The 16,588-nt window shown below is 36.1% G+C and overlaps 1 protein-coding gene across 1 annotated transcript in view; it reads right to left on the bottom strand.

The window, feature by feature from the left end:
- LOC308654352 (broad substrate specificity ATP-binding cassette transporter ABCG2-like) overlaps positions 1-16,588 on the bottom strand; it is a gene marked incomplete at its 3' end in the record, with an annotated part of 43,303 nt that overhangs the window by 15,598 nt on the left and 11,117 nt on the right. Inside the window, exons 3-6 of the mRNA XM_081303614.1 lie at positions 7,453-7,567; positions 6,702-6,854; positions 4,361-4,509; positions 603-754 (exon numbers count right to left, since the gene is read on the bottom strand). Coding sequence (XP_081159740.1) covers positions 603-754; positions 4,361-4,509; positions 6,702-6,854; positions 7,453-7,567 — 569 coding nt within the window. The remainder of the gene's footprint in view (positions 1-602; positions 755-4,360; positions 4,510-6,701; positions 6,855-7,452; positions 7,568-16,588) is intronic.

The raw sequence follows: 16,588 nt of genomic DNA, 5'->3' as shown, positions 1-16,588 counted from the left end.
CAAAATTCAATCTGATAGAGAAAGAATCAGGCAGCCCAGAAATGTCAGAAATACTGGCCCATCAAAGTCAGATTTAGGACAAGACATTGTATTGACTAATAGCCACTTGCACTTATTCAAAGCCTAAATCTGCAATTTAATGTTACTATAAAGTTAAGCAACATTCTCCATGAGCCCTCATCAGGGTATATAAGAAGATAACATGATGGAGGAAAAACTGAAATGCCATCATCTCTTATGTGGTCAAAACAATGACACTGGGTCATTCCATAAATGTTAATTGACTAACTGGCTCTAAGTTCAATACATTTATTACTGAACTTTCAGGGGGAAGGTCATTATAACTGGGAAGCAGAGCAGACCCAGGCCTAGTAGAAACATACATATATGCATACTCGTAGGACGGGATAAGGGAAGAGACCTAAACAACAAGTAAGTCCTGCAAAATGGAAAAAAAAAAACTTCTGGCATCAAACTGACCAAAGATGTTTAGAGTGGTGGCACCCCAAGTAAATGCAAAGATCCAATAGGACTCTTGTCGCCCCTCTGTTCTCTATGATTCTATGAATTGAGGATTTAGTGCATGAAAAAGTCAGCCACACCTATTGATTCAAAGTACCCCAAAGCCTCCTGTGCAGGACCATGGAATATAAGTCTTCCTGAGGCCAATAATGTGAGGCAGTCAAACAGCTTGAAGATGGAATACTGAGGTTGATGAATGGAGAAGATGATTGTTCGTCCCTGCTCAGAAATCCTAAGTTAAAAGAGGGAAAATAACAAATCATTAAGCATCTGAACCTTGTACTTATTTAAAAAGTACTTTATTCTGCCAGTAAGCCATTTGTTCCAATTTAACTTGATTTTCTCTTATAAACTTTTCATCTCATCTACTTGGTAGTTGAGGAACTTAAATTCAATGCATTTATTTTGTTAAGGATGGTGCATCAACATTCTAAAATTCACTAGGATGTTTATTGACAATGCAGGTTCCTAGACAGACCTCCTAGACCCTGAATCAAAATCTCTGGGGTTGGGTACAGGAGTCATTTTTTTTAATATTTATTTTTTAGTTTTATGTGGACACAATATCTTTACTTCACGTTTATGTGGTGCTGAGTTTCGAACCCAGTGCCTCCTGCATGCCAGGCGAGCACTCTACCACTGAGCCACACCCCAGCCCAGGAGTCATATTTTTAACGAGAAAAATATCTCAAATTTGAGGACTAATTATGAACAGGTGTACTCAAATTTGAGGACTGCCTGTTAGTAATTAGATCTTGGAGAAGGGACAGGTTGGTATCATTAGCAGGGCAATGCCTTGCCCCTTCTCTCAACTAATCTATCTGGTAATTGTCTCTAATCTATAGACCATTCCTCAAGTGGAGAACTTTGGGGGTTTGAAACAAGTCTGAGGTCTTTTAACACGGGGGAAAGGCACTGGTGTTATTCATAGCATGACCTGAGTTTGGAGAGCCTGTAACCAAAACCAAAAAGCAACTTCTTGAGGGATGGAGGACTCCTTGAAGCACTGCCAACATAAATCCACCTCAGGTAAGTAGTCAGAGTAACTTTTCAGGATTTCAAACCAAATGAGACACTTGTATTTCAGTAAATGTGTTCCTATGCTCAATGTTTTTGTTTCCCTTTAATTCTGATGTAAACATTTGTTGTGAAAAGAAAATGGGACAGAAGGGTTTACAAAGTGAATGGAGGATAAAGTAACCAGCCAGAACAACGGGGAGACTGGTTGCATTAGAAAACTAAATTATTTGTTTGAATAAGTAAGTGGATATATTGAGAAAACGGGAGTTACATCTTTCCCTGTCTAATGTCATTTATAAACATAAAAGTGGCAAAGACTCAAAATGACATGGAGATTTTAGACTAGAATTCAAATATTATTATAAACTGATGGGCTTTTTAATAGGTACACACTAACAGAAACAGCAATAGTTACAGATGTATTTTTACACGGTTCTTTCTATTCAAATACATATGTGTATATATGTACACACATATGCACATGCACATAAAATATTTATATTCCACATATTTCTAAATAAAATATAAAAGTACTTTTCTACATGGTATACAAATATAAACATACACACCCATACATGTGTTTTCCTACATCTGCCTACAAAGGTCTATTGGCAATGCCAGTAGTAGTAACAAAGAAAACTAAAAGAGCAGACCTTGGTTTTCATTTATTTATTTAACATATAAACTTTTTATTAATTTTTTAATATATGACAGCAAAATGCATTACAATTCATATTACACATACAGAGCAATTTTTCATATTTCTGGTTGTATACAAAGTATATTCACACCAATTCATGTCTTCATACATGCACTTTGGATAGTAATGTCTATCACATTGCACCATCATTTCTCACCACATGGCCTCTCCCTTCCCCTCCCACCCTTTTGTCCTATCTAGAGTTCATCTATTCCTCCCATGTTCCCCCACCCTACCCCACTATGAGTCAGCCTCCTTATATCAGAGAAAACATTTGGCATTTGTTTTTTGGGGATTGGCTAACTTCACTTAGCATTATCTTCTCCAACGCCATCCATTTACCTGCAAATGCTATGATTTTATTCTCTCTTATTGCTGAGTAATATTCCATTGTGTATATATGCCACATTTTTAAATCCATCTATTGAAGGGCATCTAGGTTGGTTCCACAGTTTAGCTATTGTGAATTGTGTGCTATAAACATTGATGTGGCTGTGTTCCTGCAGTTTTTAAGTCGTTTGGGTATAGACCAAGGAGAGGGATAGCTGGGTCAAATGGTGATTCCATTCCCAGTTTTCCAAGGAATCTCCATACTGCTTTCCATATTAGCTGCACCAATTTGCAGACCCACCAGCAGGGTATGAGTGTACCTTTCCCCCCACATCCTCACCAACAATTATTGTTGTTTGTCTTCATAATAGCTGCCATTCTGATTAGAGTGAGATGAAATCTTAGAGTGGTTTTGATTTGCATTTCTCTAATTGCTAGATATAATAAACAAATATTTGAAAAAGTGTTCATTGATTGTATATCATCTTCTGAGAAGTGTCTGTTCAGATCCTTGGCCCATTTATTGATTGGGTTATTTGTTTTTTTTGGTGCTTAGCTTTTTGAGTTCTTTATATACCCTAGAGATTAGTGTTCTATCCGATGTGTGAAGGGTAAAAATTTGTTCCCAATATGTTGGCTGTCTATTCACCTAACAGATTGTTTCTTTTACTGATAAGAAACTTTTTAGTTTGAATCTATCCCATTTATTGATTCTTGATTTTAGTTCTTGCGCTATAGGAGCCTTATTAAGAATGTTGGGGCCTAATGCCACATGATGGAGATAAGGGCCTACTTTTTCTTCTATTAGACACAGAGTATCTGGTTGTATTCCTAAATTCTTGATCCATTTTGAGTTGAGTTTTCTGCATGATGAGAGGTAGGGGTTTAATTTCATTTTGTTGCATATGGATTTCCAGTTTTCCCAGCACCATTTATTGAAGAGGCTGTTTTCCAATGTATGTTCTTGGCACCTTTGTCTAATATAAGATAAATGTAGTTTTGTGGGTTAGTCTCTGTATCCTCTATTCTGTACCATTGGTCTATCAGTTTATTTTGGTGCTGATACCATGCTCTTTTTGTTACTGTTACTCTGTATTATAGTTTAAGGTCTGGTATAGTGATGCTACCTGCTTCACTCTTCCTATTAAGTATTGCTTTAGCTATTCTGGGTCTCTTTTTGTTCCAGATGAATTTCATGATTGCTTTTTCTATTTCCATGAGGAATGCCATTGGGATTTTGATCAGAATTGCATTAAATCTGTAAAGTGCTTTTGGTGGTATGGATATTTTGATAATATTAATTCTGCCTATCCAAGAGCAAGGTAGATCTTTCCATCTTCTAAGGTCTTCTTTGATTTAATCTCTTTAGGGTCTTGTAGCTTTCATTGTATAGATCTTTCACCTCTTTCATTAAGTAGATTCCCAAGTTTTTGTTGTTGTTGTTGTTGTTGTTTGGTTGGTTGGTTAGTTTTGTTTTGGAGGCTATTGTAAATGGGGTAGTTTTCCTCATTTTACTTTCAGAGAATTTGTCACTGATATACAGAAATGAATTTGTCTTTATATCCTGCTACTTTGCTGAATTCATTTACTAGTTCTAGAAGTTTTCTGGTGGAACTTTTAGGGCCTTCTAGGTATAGAATCATATCATCAGCAAATCATGCTAATTTGAGTCCTTCTTTTCCTATGTGTATCCCTTTAATTTCTTTCATCTGTCTAATTGCTCTGTAGTATACACAGAAGTGATTAAATATTAAATAAATGAAAGAACAATATTCCCATAGCATTTACCTTTTCAGGAGCAAAATGACAGTACTAGCTGTGCTCGAGTCTAACCCAGTTGTGGGTTCATCCAGGAACAAGATGGGAGGATCCATGATCAGCTCCATTGCTATGCTGGTCCTTTTTCTTTCTCCTCCAGATATAAACTGGGTTCCAACCTAAAACACAAAATTATTGTTATTGTTTCTCTCACAAAGAAACAACCACAGTCACTGTCATTTGGTAGATTAGCCTGTGCCAGTCCTATTAGAGACACCTTATTTTGTTGTCCTTATTATTCTGAACACAAATAAATAGACATCTGAGAGAAGAGAGGGTTTCTCTTTTATTAGATGAGTGAAATGAGGCTCAGGACAGAGGTTCTAGATGACTGGCCCAGATATAAAGGCTAAGCTTTTAACAGTTATGTATGTTTCTTATAAAGTTGCATATTTAGGTTTAGCATAAATAAGCTTGAACACTAAAAGATATGTCCCTGATAGTGGAATCACACTATAAACAAGAAATAAAGTTAGGAGAGGAAAAAGGAAAGTCTCTCTAGTGATTTATTAGTCTTCTAACAACATCCCAAATACTGTTCCCAACAAAAGTCTCCAAGTGGATTTACAAAAAATAAACTCACAATCAAAAAAGCGTGATTTCTATCATACCACATTAGCAACTTTTCAATGACTGCAAGTGTTTCCAAATTGACACTGTGACCACGCCCAACTCATTGAACAATTGCTTGTTTATTCTTTTAAGCAAATCTAGAAGATGTGATATTCCACAGGGCCACTGTCTCAGTCTTTTCAACTAGTCAATGTGATTGTGTGTGTTGAGGGGAGTAGAAAGGTTTTGGAGAGACAGGAAGTAGAAAACAATTCTGAAATTCAGAGTCTCTAAAGGGATAATAATCAAATGCCACCCAAGGCCTAGGTCCTGACTAGGTCCTGTTAACAACTGAACTACAAAAGACATTTGGAGGGCTGGGGTTGTGGCTCATCAGTAGAGCGTTCACCTAGCAAGTGCGAGGCCCTGGATTTGATCCTCAGCACCACATAAAAATAAATAAGTAAAATAAAGGTATTGTGTCCAACTATGACTAAAAAATAAATATAAAAAAGACCTTTGTAGACAATTTGAAGAATGTGAATGAATAGGGGCTTGACATAGGTGATGATATGAACATACAGTCCATTTTGTTAGTTGATAATGGTATTATGGTAAAGAAATGCCATCTTATAGGTACATAATTAGTATTCAGGGATGAAACACTGTATAACATTCTTTAAAATATTCAGCATGAAATTGTTGAAGTAATTATGGAAGGTGATATTTATAACTGATAAAGCAAGGTGAATAGTATGAGTAATTATACTACCATATGATCTGACAATCATATCATTGTAATATTGACTATTTTCTCTACATTTCTGTTGTTTAAAAATTCATAAAAATTTAAAATTATTTCAATTAGATTACATAAACTATAAAAAGTCAATAACTGCCTTCACATATTTTCCTTTAAAAATCCAAATAAGTGACTTTGAGCAGTGCCTGCTTAAAGTTAAAGAACACAGCAAAAGACTACCTTACTGGGAAGGCAAAATCAAATAAATAAAGAGCCAAAGGAAAGAAAACTCAATGACTCATAAAAAAATATATAAGTGCTAAATGGTAGCATCCCAGGATTCTTCTTCCAAACAAAGTACACTTCACATAAAATACTATCAACAGGTACCAGGGGAAGCAGCAGAGAGTACAGCCCCTCAATTCTTCATTGCCTCAAAGGAGAGGTGATAACAGGGGGTGCCAAAGGCTAAAAAAAGGCTATAGAAACATAACTTGGTCACCACATAAATTATAAATAAATTCTAATGTGACCAAATATAATTTTCAAAGCCAAATTAACCCAAAATGAACTACACAGAACTAGAATCCTTGGATTCCTGTCATTTATCAATTCCAGAAATATGCCTTAAAAAAAGCATAAGAACAAAGTCTCCCCAGAGGAAGAGGAAGAAGAACTACTAAAGGGGTAGTAGAAAAAAGGAAGAAGAAAACTTAGAGCAAAGACATCAAATGATCTCTCATTTAACAACGAGAGTGAGAAGACCACATGGAAAAGGCCGTGTGAGGGGCACTCTTCAAACTAGACCACACTCCAATCCTGGGATTCAACCATCATTAAGATTGCTTCTCCAGCTTTATTACCACCTTCATATTATGTAACTTGACTTTTCTCATCATTATGGAAAGCAGCCACTTTTGACCTCACACACCTTAGGAAACTTCTGATTAAGGACACATTGTTCACACAGGGAAGTTCTCTTTTCTGGCTGATTATATCGGGGTTTTTTCACATTACCTTAACATCAGCCACTTTACTCAGACCTAAATTTTGAATGACTTTGTTGATCCTCTCATTTTTTTCTTGATTTGTCATAGTTGTTGGAAGCCGAAGAGCCGCTGAGAACTGTAAATTTTCTCTCACTGTCAGGGTGCCCATCACAACATCATCCTGAAGGAAAATAGTATTTTAATGAGACATATTGAATTTTTTCTAAGACTATTCCTCCAATGACTGTAACTTAATCCACAACACACAAACACATACACATACACACACACACACACACAAAAAAAAACCCAAGGTAAAGTTTCAGCTCCACAGATTTCAGTGATTCCACATACAGAGAGCTACAGAGTCCAAGGGAGGCAGTTCATCCACCAGCGCACACCCAGATGGAGCACAAGTAACCATGATGACTCCAACAGGCACTTCCAGACTGCTTTGTATAAGGATTCACCAAAGGCATCGTGTAGGGAAAGTAGGAAAGTAAAGGAAGGGCAAAAAAAGGATAGGAATTGTCTTTTATGTAAATGATACAACAGCTAGAATCAACAGCACTGCCTGAAAGGGGTCATATTCCAGATCCTCCTTTCCTTTCCATTTAACTGTAACCTCACTCTTATGGGAAATTATGAAAAGAGGGTGTAAATAAGCTTTGTTTCATGAGCATGTGAAATAATCAACTGGAATCACGCTAAATTATAAGCCAAGGGTTTTCCCCTGAGAGAACAGAAAAAATCTAAAGGGAAAATTCACTAATACTTACTTGTACCACATAACCGGACTCACATGGGAAATTGGCATTCCGAGGTGCTCCATTTACCAAAACTTCTCCAGATAATCCACGTGGATCCTTCCTTGCAGCTAAGATATCTAACAAACTATAAAAGGGTACATATGTTATAGGGTTTTTTTTTCCTCCTACACAGGCCATGTCTCTCAGCTACTCTTAACAGACATTTTTCTCAAGTCAGAAAATTAACTAGTCAGGATGTTTTTAAAATTTGTGTGTGTGTGTGTGTGTGTGTATGCATACGTGTGTGTACTTAAATTTTCACCCTTCTTTTCATCATAGGCTACAGAAAACGCCAAAAACATAAAAGCAAGGTATCATTGGCTTACCCAGCACAGGTGTCCCAAATGACCCACATGGCTGTCTTACCTTGATGGATCCAACACAGGAAATGTGCTCCTTTATCTATGCCCTCACAAAGACCTTCTGCTCCACCTCCACATTTTAAATATTATCCCCTTATTTCCCTCCCCAATGCTCATAGCATGCCCCCCAGCCCATATATGCCAAATCACTTATCAAGTCCTATTAGTAAAGCCAACCTATTAAGACTTCCTGGTTCTTGGGGGGCGGGGGGACACAAGCTAGCCCAACTGCCTATCCACAGCACCTAGGACCAGATAGGACATGTACAACAAATGCTCAAGCAATACTTACTCACACTAAAAATGATTGTTAAAAATGCACTGAAGATTCTGGAAAAGATGGAGCAGAGTAGGAGAAGGGTGTAAATTTCACTTATTCCATGAGCTTGAGGCTCAAGCAGCAGGAAAACACTGCTTCCTTGTAAAGTGGGTGACAGGGAACACACTGAATCCTAATATTGGAATCATAAAGACAGAAATCCAGGAACTCTGAACATAGGACAGGAAAGAATACCTTAGAAATCCAACCTATAATGCTGCAGGGTCAGTCCACTGTAGAGGGGAGGGGAGACCCAGGCAGAAAAAAAAACATTGAATCTGAAGGAAATTTGGCACAGGAGAACTGGTGAAACAGAGATGAGGTCTGAACTCAGGTGACTCTGAGGCAGTGCCATGGCAAGCTGCTGTGTGAGAGGTGTTCGGTGCTTCCTGGCTGGAGGGTGGAGAGCTGATACGGATGTCATGTTAGAGTGACTATGGGGTGACTTCCTGCTGCAGGATCCAGGGAGTTCATAACAGCATTGGCCAACTCTCCCTGCATACGCCTGCTGTGAGATCTAGAGACTTTCTGGTGGGGGCATGACTGAGGAAGGCACAAAGAGGATTGTGCTCTTTGGTGGCTTGCAGGGTTAGTCAAAGTGAACTCAGACACTGGACAGATAGGTTCATTTATACTTGGGGTCTGTTCCTGGAACAACCACATTTATGAAAAGTGATGTTTGCAAGAACAGAGACTTCATCACTTTACCCCAACAATGGAGTTCTCAGGAGCCCCCTCCCCATACCCAGACACCCAGCGAAGATTGGCTTCTGCCTGGCAATAGGGTGGATGGAGCCATTTTCCCTAGAGTAGAAAAGTCATGGCAAAGCTCACAAGTTTGGTCAGAGCTAAGTTTGCCAGTTACCTAAACTTAACATTTAGAAGTCTACATCAGCCCCGCCTGGGGAGTGCATTCACGGAGTTTGCATGGACAAAACTCCAATTGTCACTACTTCCTATTCTGTCCTTAAACTGGCAAGAAGGGAAACTGAGAGTCAATACAGGCAGCTTCAGTTCCAGGCCACTCTAGCTGACAGCTGAGTGAGGAACTCAAAGAAGATAGAGCAAGGGCTGGGAGTTGTGAAGTCTAACAGATACACAGCCCAAGAAGAAACAGAAAGGACAGTAAGGCATAGGCAGTGGACATCCATACTTGCCAACAGTGTTGCCCACCTCAGCAGAGCAGCCCTTCATGTGTAATTAAATTTTTTCTTTCCTTTTATCCTTATTCTTATTTTTTTTCTTTTTTCCATCAACTGTGAATGTGTGTATGTGTGGGATGTATATTCTGTTTCGATTGCCTAGTGGATCTTCATTTTTATCCCCTTTTTCCTCTTTTTAAATTTTTTCCTTTCCTCAACCATTTGTTCTTTCACCTTCTTTTAACTTTAGAGGGGTAAGGTTTTATGATTATGTGTTTTGGTTTGACTTTTCATCTCTTTGTTTCGGCTCTTTTTTGTTGTTGTTTTGTTTATTTTTTTCTCTTATTACTCCTCTCCTCTCTTCCCCCTTCAGTAGCTTAATTCACTTGTTCTCTCTCTTTCTCATTACTTATTTTATTGGGGAGTCAGGTATTTTTTACTCCTCTTTCTTTATAGCCATTACAACTCCTCCCCTGCTGCACTTCAGTTCACCTTTTGAATATTTTAAACTTCCTTTTACCTTCCTACCCCACTTTTTTCTTCTTAATGAACTACAGTTTTACTATCTTTAAGAACAATTTAGTTTATATAATTACTCCCCCATTGTTCATATTTCTGCAGTTATTAGCACTGGGAAGGGCATAGTTGGTAGCTATTATATATTTTTATACTAGTTGTAATTCATGACTGCTTGTTGTTATTGCTGTTGTTAAATGCTTACCCTGCAATTCCTCTTTTTGTGGGAATTAATTGTATATAGTGTCATGGCAGGCACCAGGAATTTATTCTACTGCTCTATATTGATCACTACTATTTCTGTTGCTTCTTTTCCCTTTTTTCTGAAAGGAGCTGGGAAGTAACTGGTACACTACAAGTTCAAATGAGAAACTCTGCAGTTGAATAACACCCACATCTCAGCAAAGTGACAGTGTACCCTCCTTCACACACAAATCAACCCTAATCAAGCTTCAAAAATACTTTGACACATAGAATAGAGGAGACAAAAACTCCAAACCAACGATTAGCCCCCAAGTAAGAATGACTAGAAGGAGACATCAGATTCCCCTCTTGGACATTTTTCCTACATCAAAATAAAAAATATTCCAAAAAGAAGACTTGGAAAACCTTACAGGGTTATACCAGCTCTAGAAGAGTGAGTTCATTCAGTAGTTCTATAGCAGCAAACTGAGAGTCTTTGTTGGTCATAACTAATACTTGGAATACACTCAGCCTACATATCAAAGTCAACAGATACCAACAACACAGGACTTATTACAAAAGAGACAACTACCTCCCAAGGATATCATCACAAAGGAGGAAGGGGAGTCCATCTCATGTGCAGGTCCAAGGTCTCTGAAAATATGAGGAAAAAGTCTCCCTCCAAATGTTACAATCTTCCAAAAAGGTGCACACAGACATGTAAGGGAATAAAATTTCAGAGAAAGATTTTTAAACTTTGATTATTAAAAGTATTAATGAACTAAAAGAAGATATAAGGGACTGGGACTGTGGTAGCACCCTTGCCTGGCCAGTGTGAGGCACTAGGTTTGATTCTCAGAACCACGTATAAATAAATAAAATAAAGATCTATCAACAACTAAAAAAAATAAATTTTTTAAAAAAGAAGATATAAGAAACAAATTAAAGAATGAACTAAGAGCAACTACAAAAGGTCAAAGACCACTAAATAAGGAGATATTCTGAAAAGAAACCAATCAGAACTACTAGAAATGAAAAACACAATAAATTGAATAAAAGGTTTACTTGAAAGAATCACCAACAGACTAAATTACATAGAAAACAGAACCTTACGCCTCAAGGACAAGGTATTTGAGCTGGAATATTCAGTCGATAGTAAAGGGGAGGGGAGAACATGATGAGAAAGTAAAAGAAGTGTGGAATAGAAAAAGGCAGAGAAATACAGGCTAATGGCATTAGGCACCTATTTAGTAATATAATAGCAGAAAATTTTCCAATCCTTAGGAACACAATGGACATCTACATAAAGGATGCATATAGAACCCTAAATAGACAGTTTCAAAAATTAAACTCTAATGGACACATCATGTACAAAATGCCTAACATAGAAAATGAGAATAGAATATAAAGAGGAAAACATCAGATCACAATCACATTTAAAGCTATATCAATAAGACTCACCTCAAACTTCTCAACTCAAACTCTGAACGTGCGGAGGGCAGGGAATGTAGCTCAGTGGTAGAGCACTTGCCTGGCATGGTTGAAGCTCTGGGTTTAATTCCCAGCATGGAAAAAAACCCTAAATAAAATTTTTATAAAACAAAAAAAAAAGCCAGGAAGGCTTAGAATGAGGTAATTCAATCTATAAAAGAAAATAATTGCCAGCCAAGATTGCTATACCCAGCAAAGCTATCATGAAGAATTGAAGCAGAAAGTAAAACTTTCTATGGTAATAATAAACTAAAATAATTTATGGCCACTAAACCTGAACTACAGAAAATAAATACTACATGATGAGAAACTTAAAAACAACCCCCAGAGCTCTCAAATAGATGTAGCTCTCCAGAAAAGCAATTAATCAAATAAAAATAAAAAACAAATTTAATCTATTAAACAAATAAAATTACTGGAATTAACATCTCTCCATAATAACTCTGACTGTGAATGGTCTCAATTCTCCACAGAGGTGGGCAGAATGAATTTAAACAACAGAACCCAACTATACATTGTTTCCAAGAGACTCTTATAGGCAAAGATATCTATAGACTGGAAGTGAAAGAATGGAAAAAGATACCTGATGCAAGTAGAGTTTGAAAACAAGCAGGAATAATTATTCTTGTATCAAAAAAATCAAACTTCAAGCAAAAAAAAAAATAATCAGAAGAAATCACATCATTTGCTGGTAAATGGAGTGAGTCCATGCTGAACAAAATAAGTGAAACTCAGAAAGACAAGGGTGAAATGCTTTCTCTCATGTGCAGAAACTAGAGAAGAAAAATAAATTCAAGAGGAGATCTCATGAAAATAGAAGAGAGATCAGGAGAGTAGAAGCAAGAAACCAAAGGGGTGGGAGGAGGAAAGGGAAAGAGGAATGCGAAATAGAGTTGACCAAATTATACTAGGTGAATTTATGGTGAGACCACAATGTATTATAACTTTATATATGATTATAAGGCATTAATTTAAAAAAGAAGTAGAAGAGAGACCAAGAGAGGAGAGAAAGGGAATCAAAAGGAGGGAGATGGGGAAGAAAGGAGTAATACTGGAGATTGGAATAGTTTAAAACTATGGTATATGCATTTATAAATATGTTGAAATAAATCCCACTATTACATATAACTACAATGCACTTAAAAAAATAAAAAATTTAATCTTAAGAGACAAGGAAAACTATTACATATAATTAAAGAGAACAATCCAACAAGAAGATATAATGATAGTAAATATTTATGCACCAAATGTTGGTGTACTTAATTACATAAAACAAACACTTATTGACTTTAAATCCCAGATAGAAACCAATATAATAATACTTGGTATTTCAACACATACCTCTCAACATGCAACAGGTCATGCAGATATAAAATCAATAAAGACACTTCTGTCCTAAATAATTGTATAAACCAATTGGACCTAACAGTCATCTATAGAATATTTCACTAAACAAGAACTGAATGCATTTTCTTCTCAATATCTCATTGAATATTTTCCAAAATAGACCATATTTTAAGACACAAAGCAAATACAAGTTGCCGTAGTCCATCTAGGCTGCCCAAGTCTGGCTAGGCAAAATAACCAAGAGGTGACAAGCAACTTGAAGGTTGAAGCAGGAACTACTTTATTGCCAGTGAACTCAGCAGGAACTGAGAACTCAAAGTAGCAGGCACCCAAGGTAGCAGAAGCCGCCTCTCTGCCGGACTGTAGAGGTACATATACCCAACTAATTACACACAGCTTAACTTAATTGACATCATCTTGACACAGCAGTCAGTCATTAAGGAATCCTCATCATCTTAATGGCTTGCTGGCGTTACTTCACAAACCACTCCTCTTGGCATACTGCCAGGTGCCATCTTAACTAGGTTGTGGCCCTCATCAACAAGTCTTAGCAAATAGAAAAAAAAAAAAACTATCCCATGCATCTTGTCAGATCATAATGGATTGACATTAGAAATCAACAGCAAGAAAATTTATGGAAATCACATAAAACACATGAAGATTGACCAATATTTTTTTTTAACAAGGAATGAATCACATTTTAAGAAATGAAAGGAAATATTTATAAATTCCTAGAATTAAATGAGAACAGCAATACAACACAAAAAAATCTGAGATACTATGAAGAGGATATTAAGAGGAAAGTTTATAGCATTAAGTGACCATATTAAACAAAAGAAGAAAGATCCCAAATAAACAGTGAATGCTGCATCTCAAGACCATAGAAAAGCAGAAATAAACTAATCCCAAGACCAGAAGAAGACAGAAAATAATTAACATCAGAGCTGAAAATAAATAGAGGACTAAAAAAAAAAACTACAAAGGATCAATGCAACATAGAGGTGGTAACTTGAAAATATAAATATCAATAAACCCCTAGTCAAACTAACCAAAAAAAATGAGAGAGAAGACACAAATCAACAAAATTTGAGATGAAAAAGGAGATTCATTACAGCAATTGATGAAATCCAGAAAATCATTAGGGACAATTGAAAACACATGTAACAATCAATTGGAAAATCTAGATGATATTGACAACTTTCTAGACCCATATGACCTACTCAAATTGAACCAAGAGGATATAGAAAACCTCAACAGGACAATAGAACAATGAGAGTGCAAACAGCCATGAGATTAAAGCCACAATAAAAAGCCCTCCAAAAAAGAAAAGCCCAGGACTACAAGGATTCTCAGCTGAGTTTCACCAGATCTTTAAAGAAGAACTAACACTAAATTATTCCATGAAATAAAAAAGGAGGGAATACTGCTGAATTCATTCTATGAAGCCAGTATCACCTTGATGTCAAAACGGATAACGACACATCAGGGAAAGAAAACTGCAGACCAATACCCTTGATGATCCCATATGCAAAAAACATTAATAAAATGTTAGCAAACCACATTCAAAAACACATTAAGAAGATTATATGCCAGGATCAAGTTGGTTTCATCCCAGGGATGCAAGCTTGATTCAATATGCACAAACCAAAAATGCAATTCATCACATAAATAGAATCAAGGACAAAAATAAATACAGAAAAAAAGTCTTAGACAAAATTCATCACCCATCACCCATTTATATTAAAAACACCAGAGAAACCAGGAACAGAAGGAACTTACCTCAACATCATAAAGGCTCAAAGCCAACATCATACTGAACAAAGAAATACAAAGCATTTCCTCTAAAATCTAGAACAAGACAAGGATGTCAATTCTCACCACTCCCTTTCAATAAAGTTCTTGAAATTGATCAAAGCAATCTGACAAGAGAAGAAAATTACAGGGCTACAAATAGGAAAAAAAGTCAAATTCTTTTTGTTTGCTGATGACATGATTCTAACCCTAGAAGATCCATAAAACACTACCAGAGAATTTCTAGATCAATAAATTCAGCAAAGTGGTAGGATACAAGATCAACATAAAAAAAAATGGCTGTCTTATACTCCAATAATGAATCTGCTGACAAAAAAAAAAAAAAATTCCATTCAAAATAACCTAAAAACAAACAAGAAAAAAAACCTTAGGAAAAAAATCTAACTAAAGAGGTAGAAGAATTCTATAATGAAAATTATAAAATACTGAAGAAAGAGAATGAAGAAGATTCTAGGAGATGCAAAGACCTACCATGTTCATGAATAGGTATAGGTAATATCATCAAAATGGCTATATTGTAGGAATGATAGCAGAATGAATTGGACATTATTACCCTATGTGCATATATAATTACACAAATGGTATAACTCTACATCATATACAACCAGAAGAATGAGAGGTTATATCTCATTTATGTATGGTGTGTCAAAACACATTCTACTGTCATGTATAACTAAGTAGAACAAATTTTTTAAATGACCATATTACCAAAAGTAATCTACAGATTCAATGCAATCTCCATCAAAATACCAATGACATTCTGCACAAAACTGGAAAAAAAGCAATCTTAAAATTTATATGGAAGAACAAAAGACCCAGAATAGCTGAAGAAATCCTAAACAACAAGAGCAAGAAGAAAATATGGTGTCAACACTTCAACCCATTGACTCAGACACTGACTTCCCTAATAAGACTCCTAGAGCTCAAGAAATGAGACCAAGAATCAATAAGTGGAATAGTATTAAATTAAAAAGCTCTTTACAGTAAAGGAAATAATTTAGAGTGTGCAGAGAGATCCTACAGAATGGGAGAAAATCTTTGCCAGTCACTCTTTGATAGGAAATTAATAATAAGAATATATAAAGAACTCAAAAATCTTTAAAAATCTTGCCACCAAAACCACCAATCAACCACTCAATAAATGGGTAACATCTCTTAAAAGAAAAAAAATACAAATGACCAACAAATACACACACACACACACAAAAAAAAAATGTTCAACACCCTGAACAATCAGGGAGATACAAATCAAAACTACACTGAGATTTCATCTCACCTCAGTTAGAATATCAATCATTAAGAATACAAATGATGGTAATTGCTATAAAGGATATAGGGGGAAAGATACTTATACATAATTTATGAGACTGAAAATTAGTACAATCACTTTGGAAAGCAGTATGAAGAGTCCTCAAAGATTAGAAACCACCATATGACCTAGCTATCCCAAAAGAACTAAAACCAAAATAACTAAAACCAGCATACTATAGTGATATGAGCAAACACAGGTATATGATAGCCATATACAATCCACAATAGCCAGTTATGAAACCAGTCTAGGTGCTCATCAATAGATGAATGGAGGGAGTTCTACTCAACCGATATGTCACTTGTTAGTAAATGAACCAGACCTCGTCCTAATTGAACTACGCCAAATTCACAAAGTCAAGGGTCAGATGTTTTCTCTTATATGCAAAGGCTAGTATGGAAAAAAATAAAGTTTTAAAAATTGGGGTCTCATGAAAATAGGAGGGAGATTAGTAGAGTAGAATAAAGGGATTGAAGAGGAAGGAGGGGGTAAAGAAAACTGGAAGAACTGGGAAACGAAGTTTAATAAATTATGCCATGTGTATGTATGAATATATCAATATGCATTCCAATTTTATATACAACTATAATGCATTAATTAAAATAATTAAATAAACAAAAAGAAG

This window comes from Spermophilus citellus, assembly GCF_964194105.1.
Source record: "Spermophilus citellus genome assembly, chromosome: 8".
Taxonomy (NCBI): domain Eukaryota; kingdom Metazoa; phylum Chordata; class Mammalia; order Rodentia; family Sciuridae; genus Spermophilus; species Spermophilus citellus.
Note: the sequence above shows the minus strand (reverse complement) of the source record. Positions and strands in the feature narration are given on the sequence as shown.